Here is a 9,947-nt window from a genome sequence, read left to right on the forward strand (position 1 = left end):
CACTTGTAAATTATAAGAAGTGCTACAGGTCACATTCAAGGAAAAACTCCTTCACAAGATGCTCATACAGCTGCTTGTGGTAGAGAAAATATTAAAGGCAAATTTTTCAGCTCAGTGCTAAAATGATCACAAACAAAACTGGCTTATAGTTTAATGCACCCATATGAAAACAAACTGACCAAGGCAGCAACAGATTTAGCTTTTCAGTTACTTCTAAGACACAGGGCCCTCTTAAACCAGGACTGATAGCAATTAGTTCCTGCCAATATATCAGGTGAATAAAACAACCAGTACTACCACCCCAGGTCAGAATAACTGGCTTCTATTAGAGAGTTTTTTCCTGTTTCAGGAAGGCAAAGATATAAAGAGTAATTTGCCTCAGCACCATTCCCTCCACTAGTTTAGACTAAGGCTATATGAGCCACACAACAGAATCAATTCTAAAGGAAAAAGACAAATTTATCTTGCAGGCATAGGAGCGGTAGTTCTCATCCTTCCCGGCAAACAGATTTTCTGCAGAAAAGTGTTCTCCACTGTTTCTAAAAAATATTCTGTTAAAAATCCTTAAAGCTAGGGTTGCCACTGAAGCTAAGGCAGCTTTTGACACTCCTGCATTTAAGGGTTCAGTGAAAAGTAACAAAAAATTTCCTCTACCAGTTTCTTCAACTGAAGCTTTTGCCTTACCTATTTTGCACTTGCACTAGTTCAACTACGCTTCTAATACAACCCTCTGGGATGGCCCCGTGCCTCATCCTGCTTTTGAAAGTTTAAGCTGAGCAAGTTCTGTACTGACAAGTCACTAAAAAACCATCTGAAGCCAGTGATCTTAGTGTTGGAGAACTTACCAGTGTATAGGGAACAAAGCAGCTCCCACAATTAACCTATCAAATCACAGAGCAACCAAGTAGAGCGAAATCAGTACTGCAACAAAGGATTTAGGTCTCACTAATTCAGTCCTAATAACAGTAGAATACTGGTACAGACTGATGTGACTATTCAGTACAGACAGTCTTAGAACGCAAGTTTTATTTTCCTCATTACTTGACTAAATAGAAAATTTATATTTTGCTTAAACCTAATCACTGAAAAAATTGTAAGAAATGTTAATATATAGTTAACTATAACTGAGAAATGTACACACACATATTAAGGCTACCTGGGTCATTTAGACTAAACAATTTGCAGGGACTTAATGTGATGAACTAAGGGTAACATTGTGGACTTAATTCCACTTCCAAAACATTTCCAGCTCAAGAGATTACTTTACAGCAGGCCTAGTATTACTGCCTGCTTCAGAGAAGATTTTTTGCCTGGGAAGTAACAGTGAAGATTACAAAGCAAATCTAACTGTAGTCATAGTAGTCCTTAAACAGCTATTTCACCTTTCATAGACCTTTTCAGATTTTTTAAGAACTCATACTTAGTACCTTTGTGCAGCAGGTGAGTTGTAAAGATGACACCATACACAGAAACAATATAAATGTAACTTCAATGCTGCTTTTTTTCTTCTTAAGGCATATCAAAACTGCAGAAGTACAGAAGTCTTCTACGTCAATTTGTGGTTTTTAAGCAGTGCGTTTTCAGAAGCCAGACAGCTTGAAGACAAAAAAGCTACCACACTTAGTAAAGCAGCAGCAAATAGTTAACCTAGCAGTATTAACTAAGACACACAAACACACAGGTAAATTAGTAAACACAAAGAACTTAAAATAGGAAGATAAAGCAAGAGGATGCAGCAAAAAGATCCAATGAAATGTTAAGTGGGAGTTCGCTTTTTGATCAACTAAGTACATAACATCCCTCATTTTCATTAAGAGTTCCAGGTACTAAACACAACCCATTTTCATTGACTTGCTAAAAAACAAAACCCAAACAAAACAATACCACCACCAAACCCCACAGAACTCCAACTTGCACGAACTTAAAAGTGATTCCTTCACAATAGCACTGCAAAAACAGTAATCGTCATTAACACTTTTTGCTACCATGAGTAGTTAAATATTCAAGTAGGCGTTACATACACAAACATGCAAGTTAAAAGGAGTAAATGAAATGCTCCACTTTATTAAGAAACCAAAAATACAAAACTGAAGATTCCAAGGCTTCATGTACTCAACCACTACTGAAAAATGGTATTTAACTCAGTTTTGTTTACTAGGAGTACTAATATTGACCAAGATTCATCTCTACAAGGTAGTGTTAAAAGTTGACATGTTCCACCATTTGTGCTGTAACAAGCTAGTTTCAAATTAAGAACTTGGTGCAGTTACAGTAAAGTCTAGGTATTTATATAAATGTGGTTTTAGTTAATACGCTGTTTGTAGCCAAGAGCTTTTTAGCTCCAACTACAGCTGTTTCCTAGTTAGTGAATTTTAAGATGCTTAGAAAGAGTTTCTTTGATAAGCTATAGCTCTACTAAATGATGTTCCATGCAAAGATACAGCTCTTACACGTCACCTAGAAGACCCAGATGACATTTATTTCTGGCTACTAAAAAACACAGAGCTCTGTGAAAGCATATTGTAGAACATATTAGAAGTTGAAGATCCAAAAGACTGTATCTAATGGTAGCATACATAATCGGAACTACACACTTTTCCCTCCAAACACCCTGCAGACCACACACATTCCCATTTGCACAGGAATGCTGATCCAGTCATGCTTACCAGTCAATTTTCACTGTTTTAGTTCTACCTGCAGGTAGTTCAGCTTTCCTCAGGTGCTTTATCTGCCTGAGGAAATCAAGGGAAGGTTAACTGTTAGCTCTGATTTAGCAAGAGAAGTGTAACATGAGAAGCAAGAGGGAAAGAACAGAGAATGAAAATTGCAGCAGACAAAGTATTACCCTCAACCGAACAACAGAAGACACTTTGAAGGGTTTTCCTAACAATGCATGAAAAGTTCACTTGCTTAGAGATACTTGAAATACAACTTTATTATCTAAACAAAAAAGAATGGGAATGACAGAAACAAGATTTACCACTTAACACTCTGATGTGACTGCAGCAGTCTTACATTTGAAACTCAAAAGGGGAAGTAATTGCAGTCCAAAAAACAGCTAAATATGCAGGTCCAAAATATGAAGTGTTTTGTTTTAGTTTTTTTCTTTTTTTTTTTTAACTGCCACATTCACTCCGAAGCCCATTCATCTCTTTCAGCATCCCAAAGATTAAGCACATGTTCTGCTCAGCTAGATAATAAAGTGGCAAACACGCTGCACCACTGACATCACAGGACAGTTGCCTATAAAACTAGACTTCTGACGCTGGGCTCCAGCTTCATCCTTCACAGGTCATCATCTTCATCTGGCAGTGCAGTGGTTTGAGCAATCTGGAACAAAAAAGCTACACTTAAGAACTGTTTCAGTTTCTTGCCCCAGGAGTTTGAATACATTAACAGGGCACAAAGGCAACCACCTGACCTTTCTCACTTACCTGTAAGTCTTGCTCATACTGTGCTGCCAGTGCTGGGTCCATAACAACTTCAGGTGGTGCAAGAGCAGGCATGGCAACAAACTCCAAGTTAGGATCTCCAATTAGCTTTCTAGCAAGCCAGAGGAAAGGCTTCTCAAAGTTGTAGTTACTCTTAGCCGAAATGTCGTAATACTGCAAAAAAAGTGTGTATTATACTTCATTAAAAAACACATCTCTAACTGATACTTAGGGCATACTGATATTAACATGCATATCACCAGCTCTACTTTTACCTTTCTGGGCACGACTGCTCTTTATGCTTTTCGTAACAGCTATGCTGTGTCTAGAAGCATACCATTTGAGGCACATAGGTGGAAACAGAAAACCGAAAAGGTACCCAATCTTATCAAAGGTGGAACTTAAAGGAGACAACATGCATCTATCTTTTCCTGTGACTTTATCTACTTTAGTTTCACTTGTGTCATCTGATGAGATTCTGAGCAGTGAAAGCAAATGTACACAAGCTTTTTAACAGTTTATCATAGCTTCTGCTGAAAACCAGTGATGACCATCTTTAACATCATTACTTGCCCCTTCCCTGATGTTTGGCCAACAGGATATAAAGTTAACTATTACAACCTGGAGCGACAATGGCGGAACATACCATTACTGCACAGAATCCAACCCAACAAATTTGATTCCTACAAATTCGTGCAAATATACCTGGAGATTCTTCTTCCTGTGGAAGACAATGGACTTGGCCTTGACTTTTCTGTCCTTAATATCCACTTTGTTGCCACACAACACTATAGGGATGTTTTCACATACTCGTACCAGATCTCTGTGCCAATTAGGTACATTCTTGTAAGTAACTCTTGATGTTACATCAAACATTATGATGGCACACTGAGCTGCAAGAAAATAGTCACAAGTTACATCAGAAGAGTAAGCACTTGCTTATTAAACAGGAGAAAGAAGATGTACATACAGAAATAATTTACATTTAGGGTGAAACAACTGCATTAACTTCTCCCCCTCAGCTTCACAGTTCTGGAAGCCGATGATTCTGTTAACAAGTCCAATGCCTAAGTCCACAGCACTCGACCCATCATTACACCATGTTACATCTTAGTGCCCCATCTTGAAGGCCAGCTGTTTTTACCAATGCAACTGCCTCACTGAGTCACATAGTGTTGTACACTATGAGACTACACAAGGATTACAAAAGTCAACTTTGATTTACATACATATTTGACAGAATTTAGTTAACACCTATTTAACTAATCTCTGGAATCCTATTGAAGGTTTTGGGTAGGTTGAGAACTCGTAGCCCACATCTCAGGATACCCTTGTCCAGAACACCTCTTCAAAGAACATGGGGGCTTCACTCAATCCTGCTACTTCTAAAGGAAAAGCAACAACATCTAACTCTAATAATACCTTGCAAAATTTTAAAGAGTTGCAGGTGATTGAAGTACACACAGAAGAGAACTTGACCAAGCTGAAATAAGGGACATATTCTTTACAAAGGTAACTAGACTGGCATAGAAATGTATACCTTCATCACTGTATCCAAAAATCTGTCTTTGCATTCCAAGCCTTTGCCTCAGCCAAGTAGATTAATACAGATATAAATCTGTGATAATGATCTCTTAACAACTGAATTTCATCAGCAATACATTGGAAATTAAGGTGCACCACTATTCTTCATTAATATCAAAGCCTGCAATAGCACACTGAAATGCCATCTTAGGTTGTTCCTACACCAGCATGAGTTGCCCAGCAAAGGGAATTATTGTACCTACATGAAGAGCTTGAAAACCCAGAAATCAGTTCACCATTGCAAGCCACACTAAAGCTTTCAGAGTGGCCAAAAGTAAAAGAACGAAGGACTGAACTGCAAGAGATTCCAAGTATTCCCAACATACACACACTTCTTACCTTGGATGTAATAGCCATCTCGCAGGCCACCAAATTTCTCCTGTCCAGCTGTGTCCCATACATTAAATTTAATAGGACCTCTGTTAGTATGGAACACCAGAGGATGAACTTCAACACCCAGCGTTGCTATAGTAATAAGAAAATGCAACACACTTGGTAAGTCATGAATTGCACTTTTAATTCTATCATATTAGATCTCAAGTTTCTTCAGACATACCTACATACTTCTTTTCAAATTCACCAGTCAAATGACGTTTTACAAAAGTTGTTTTACCAGTGCCACCGTCACCAACCAGGACAAGCTGTTGACAGATGAAGGCAAGAAAGTCAGAGCAATACACTTCTAGAGACATTTACTGGTCATTTTAGTGCACATTTTAAGTATTACTACAAAGACCTTTGTCCTACAAGATGCTGTAAACAAAAGACTGGGTTCTCCATAAAGGAACTCACTGTACCAGGACCCAATTTGTTAAGCCTGTTATGCTATAACTGTAGTCAGACTTGTCTAGTTCCTGTAGTTGAAAACTGTAATGCACTAGAAATACGGTTCTACTATGTTACAGGTCACTGAATGAAGAATATTTGGGGTTTTCAACCTGAAGGTGACCATATTAAGACAGGAACTCATATAAGCCCTTAAACTGAAGAAACCCACCATAACCTTACAATTAAAAAAGCCTGCACTACCAACAATTTGAATACTCTAGCCAAGTATTGTAAAAAAGATGCAATTAACAGCCTCTGAAGAAGCAATCTGAAAGACTTCTGGCTGTTAAAAAAAAAAAGTCAACCAACCCCAAACACCAAGAAGCTCTGTTATGAAACACTTTCACTTATCCTCCCTAAAAAAAATAAATAAAAAACCCAACAGAACACAGTCAATTCTAATTCAGTTTAAGTACATTCTACTGTCAGCTTCACTTCTGAAATTTAAGTCATTTTATAAGCAAAGCAACACTAAAACTTATTAAACTACAAACAGCATCTGACTGATACAGTGCAACAGAATGCCTTTGTACAAGTTACATGCTGTGCTACCACAAACTAAGTGCACCACTAAGCAAATACCATCAGTTCAAAACCAAACCTACCATCCACGTTGGCGCTTCATAGTCTCTCATCCTACTTTTTTATTGAAAGAAAAAAAAAAAAACAGAAAAAAACCCCAAACCCCAAACCAAAGCAAACCACTCCCTTACCTTAAACTGCACTTGGGGCTCTCCTTGGGCGGCCATGCTGGGTCTGCAGGGGAAATGGCAGCATGTGAGCTCACAACGGGAGAGCCGATCTCAGGCCCCGCCGGAAGGGGACGGGCGCCGTTTCCCGTTCCCAGCTCGCCCGGAAAGGCGCGTGCTCCGCGCGCTAGGCGGCTAGGCCGGGCCTGCGTCGCCCCCACACCCGACCGCACGAGGCGCCCGTGATGCCGGGGCCATTCATGGGGCAGGAAGCGGCGCCGCGGCGCCCCGCATGTGGCGGGAACGCGCGATAATGGCGGCAGCACCTCCCCGCCCACCCCGGCGCCTCGTAACGGTAGGTGGCTGCCGCACCGCTCCGGTGTCGGGCACGAGAAAGGAGACACCGATCGGCGGCCTCCGAAGGACACCTCCGCGAGAGCCAAGCCCAGCCTCGCTCTGCAGAAAGTCGTCCCCAGCCCGCCCAGAATCCCTATCCCAGCCAGCACGAGAATCTATTCAATGACCAGGAGAGCCCAGAGCGAGTCCTCGGGGGGTGTCCAGAGAGAAGCGTTCCTGTGGCCAAGCCCCAGCCCCGCCAACGGGCCTAAACGCTCTCTCCCTCCCCGCCATGAGCCACCATGACTGAGCAGCGCGCGCCTCCTCCCCTCCCCCCGCAGGCTCGGGTTGCTGGAGGCCCCGCTCTGTTCCTTCGCTCCAATCTCGCAAGCCTTTTTTTCCGGGACTAAGCAGGGCACCGCTCCTACCCTTCCACCTCTCCATTTCCAAGGGCTGAGAGGAGAAAAGTGGCCACAACAGTCAGCTACCACAGCTGCAACGGTCATTCAGGCCCACCTCACTACAACCCAGCCCATCTCCTAGCACTGCTCCTGGCGGTAACTAACGGTGACCGCCATCACCATCATTCAAGGTTTTTAAAACGGCCACACCCGTTCCCACAAGGATGAGAGGGACGCCCCAGCCCAGTTACCTTTCCTGAGGCGTCTCTCCGCGCCGCTCCGCTCGGTGCCGAGGCGCTAGGAAGATGGCGGAAGCGAGGTTCAAATACCCAGACAGCGACGCCGCGCGGCCACAGAGAAGAGGAGGAGCCGCCGTCACGTGGTAAGAGGCGGGTGGGAGGCGGCCGGTAGTCCGCCGCTGCCCTGAGCGAGCGGATTTTGGCGCCTGTGGGGCCAGGCCCCGCGTTTCGGCGGAGGCGGAGGCTCGGTCCGGCACCCCCTCGCCGGGTCAGCGGCCCTGCGAGACTCGGCCTGTTCGACAGCGGGGAGCAGCGCCTCTGTGGTACGGGAGCAAGGACGTGCGCCACAGCTACCACCTGAGGGGCTTCCCGCCCCCAGAAGCGCCTTCCGCTGCAGCGTTCGACCCTCGTTCGTGAGGGGTGAGGCAGCCTCGGAACCGAGCTCAGCTCAAGAAACCCGGCAGCCTCCCTGCTGCCGCATTAAAATCGCGTCAAGAAGCGTTTCAGTCACTTGATGGCACTCATTCTGCAGACAATGCTTGACAATTGCACGGAGTGACTTAGAAAAACTACTACACTGCCTAAGGCGTGGCTTAATAAAGCCTTTAAAAGCAGCAGGTGAATTTAATTGAAGAGCCTTCAGGTGGAAACAGCTGTGTTCAAAACGGCTTCTCTCAAATGTGCCTCATGACCATGATTGTCAGCTCTTCAAGCAAACCCAGCTGCATCCACTGGAAAGTGCATTAATGAAAATAAAAGTTATTTTGTAATCCCCAGATTTAGAGTAATTCTCTAAGGTCTCAAATCCAAACTTTAGTGGAATCAAGTTGCTCAAAAACTGCCTTTCAAAGACCACAAGTGTTTTACATTGGCTGCGAGTACGAGGTTCATGGGTATACACTGACTTTTAAGGTTTCGTTGTTTAATTTTAGTCCAGTATACTTGAAACTTTTATGTGGTTTGCATGTTTGTTGTGCACCCCATAATCTAGAATAAATAAGCGATAAGATATATACATATCTGGATTGAACTAACAGTCTTTCATGGCGCATTATATATGCGAACACAAATTCCTTCTTGTTTACTTTCTACAGGCATAGATGCAACGTGTACAGAAAGCTTCACAAGAGTGGCTGTACTGTGCTGTAATTTTTATTTGATAGTGCAGTGCCAATCCAAACGTTGCATAAGATTTTGTTTCTTGGAAGACTCAAACTTTTTGGATTTGCCTTCCCTTTTTTGGGATGAGTTGGGTCTGTGGGCTCTTCAGCAGTTTTGCTGATCGCCTCTAGGTGTCAGGATATTTTTCAGAACGCACAACTCAAGTTTTTCTCAGCACAATGCTATCTTTATAAAATACTCGTGAATTCCACCTCTCTTTTTGATAAATAGGCACATTTTTATAAACAGGAGCCCATAAACCCACATTAGCTGAGTTTGGCAGTTCTTAATATACATAATTCCAAGGGGGAAAAACCCAAAACAAAACCAATTTGTAACTGTGTGTGTAGAATACTCAGTGTACTTAAGAAACTTCTCAATATCGTTCAAATGCATTAGTAAACTACTTTTTTTTTTCTCTGCAAATGAAATGGTTATAATATCTAATACTTTACTTTGAAATAATTAAAATAGGTTTCTAATTTAAAAGGTCCCTAACATAGCATTTGAGCTCCTGACAAATATTTATTTTGTTGTTATCAGTGGAAGCCAGTTTTTATCATCTGTTTCATCATCATCTATATGTAAGCGTTTTGTTCAGAGGATGCACAAAGCATCTGCTCCAGATAACCCCATTCAGCAATAGCAACAAACCCCTTCCAGGCACTCATCAGCAGTGTAAGATTACTATCTAAAGGATTAGAGTCACTAAGGTATCACTAGGTAATCAGCATAATAATTACTTTAAAAAGATCTTTTACATTTCCTGTATCTTGACTCAGGTCAACCGTGAACAAACTTAGGAACTCACTGACCAGATAAATGCACAAGGTAGAAGGCACCCCCTTCTATGCGTCTGAAGAGACATTACAAAAGGTAGCACTGGCGATAAATGGGATCACAGAGCTAAACATTGTATGTGACTAAACTGCTATCAGTAGGAAGTAAACCATTTTGTAAACTGTAAACGAAGGCAATGATACGTGCAGGCAAGCAGTGAGAAAAAACATAATTGTACTTCCCAGTTACAGCAGCGATGCGGAAATGTCTCTGGAATATGAGCTCAGGCAGGAACAGAGATCTGCATGCTGGTGTTCAAGGCGACAGGAAATGACACTGAAAGGTTTGAAGAGGAAATTAAGTCACTCTCAGCACAGATTGGTAAAATGGACCATACAGCAGCAAAATTCAATTAAGATAAGTATTTGAAGGATGAAGTTTATTCATTTTTTCACCAAGTAGAGTATGTCTGACTAGGTTTTGCTAAGAGACTACACT

At 42.0% G+C, this 9,947-nt stretch overlaps 1 protein-coding gene across 1 annotated transcript; it reads right to left on the reverse strand.

The window, feature by feature from the left end:
* Positions 1-2,917: 2,917 nt before the first annotated feature.
* RAN (RAN, member RAS oncogene family) lies at positions 2,918-7,895 on the reverse strand. Its single transcript, XM_065692442.1, has 7 exons — positions 7,521-7,895; positions 6,557-6,599; positions 5,572-5,656; positions 5,355-5,480; positions 4,137-4,324; positions 3,435-3,605; positions 2,918-3,330 (listed from the first exon to the last, which is right to left on the reverse strand). Exons 2-7 carry the CDS (start codon positions 6,590-6,592, stop codon positions 3,286-3,288), a joined length of 651 nt encoding a protein of 216 aa, XP_065548514.1. The 5' UTR covers positions 6,593-6,599; positions 7,521-7,895; the 3' UTR covers positions 2,918-3,285.
* Positions 7,896-9,947: the final 2,052 nt, after the last annotated feature.

This window comes from Lathamus discolor, chromosome 12, assembly GCF_037157495.1.
Source record: "Lathamus discolor isolate bLatDis1 chromosome 12, bLatDis1.hap1, whole genome shotgun sequence".
NCBI lineage: Eukaryota > Metazoa > Chordata > Aves > Psittaciformes > Psittacidae > Lathamus > Lathamus discolor.

Excerpts from the sequence above, each read along its gene's own strand:
- RAN (XM_065692442.1), bottom strand. The coding sequence starts at position 6,592 with ATGGCCGCCCAAGGAGAGCCCCAAGTGCAGTTTAAG. Across the intron at positions 4,325-5,354 it reads AGATGGCTATTACATCCAAG|CTCAGTGTGCCATCATAATG; the intron begins GTAAGAAGTGTG and ends ATTTTCTTGCAG. Across the intron at positions 3,331-3,434 it reads AGTATGAGCAAGACTTACAG|ATTGCTCAAACCACTGCACT; the intron begins GTAAGTGAGAAA and ends TTTTTGTTCCAG.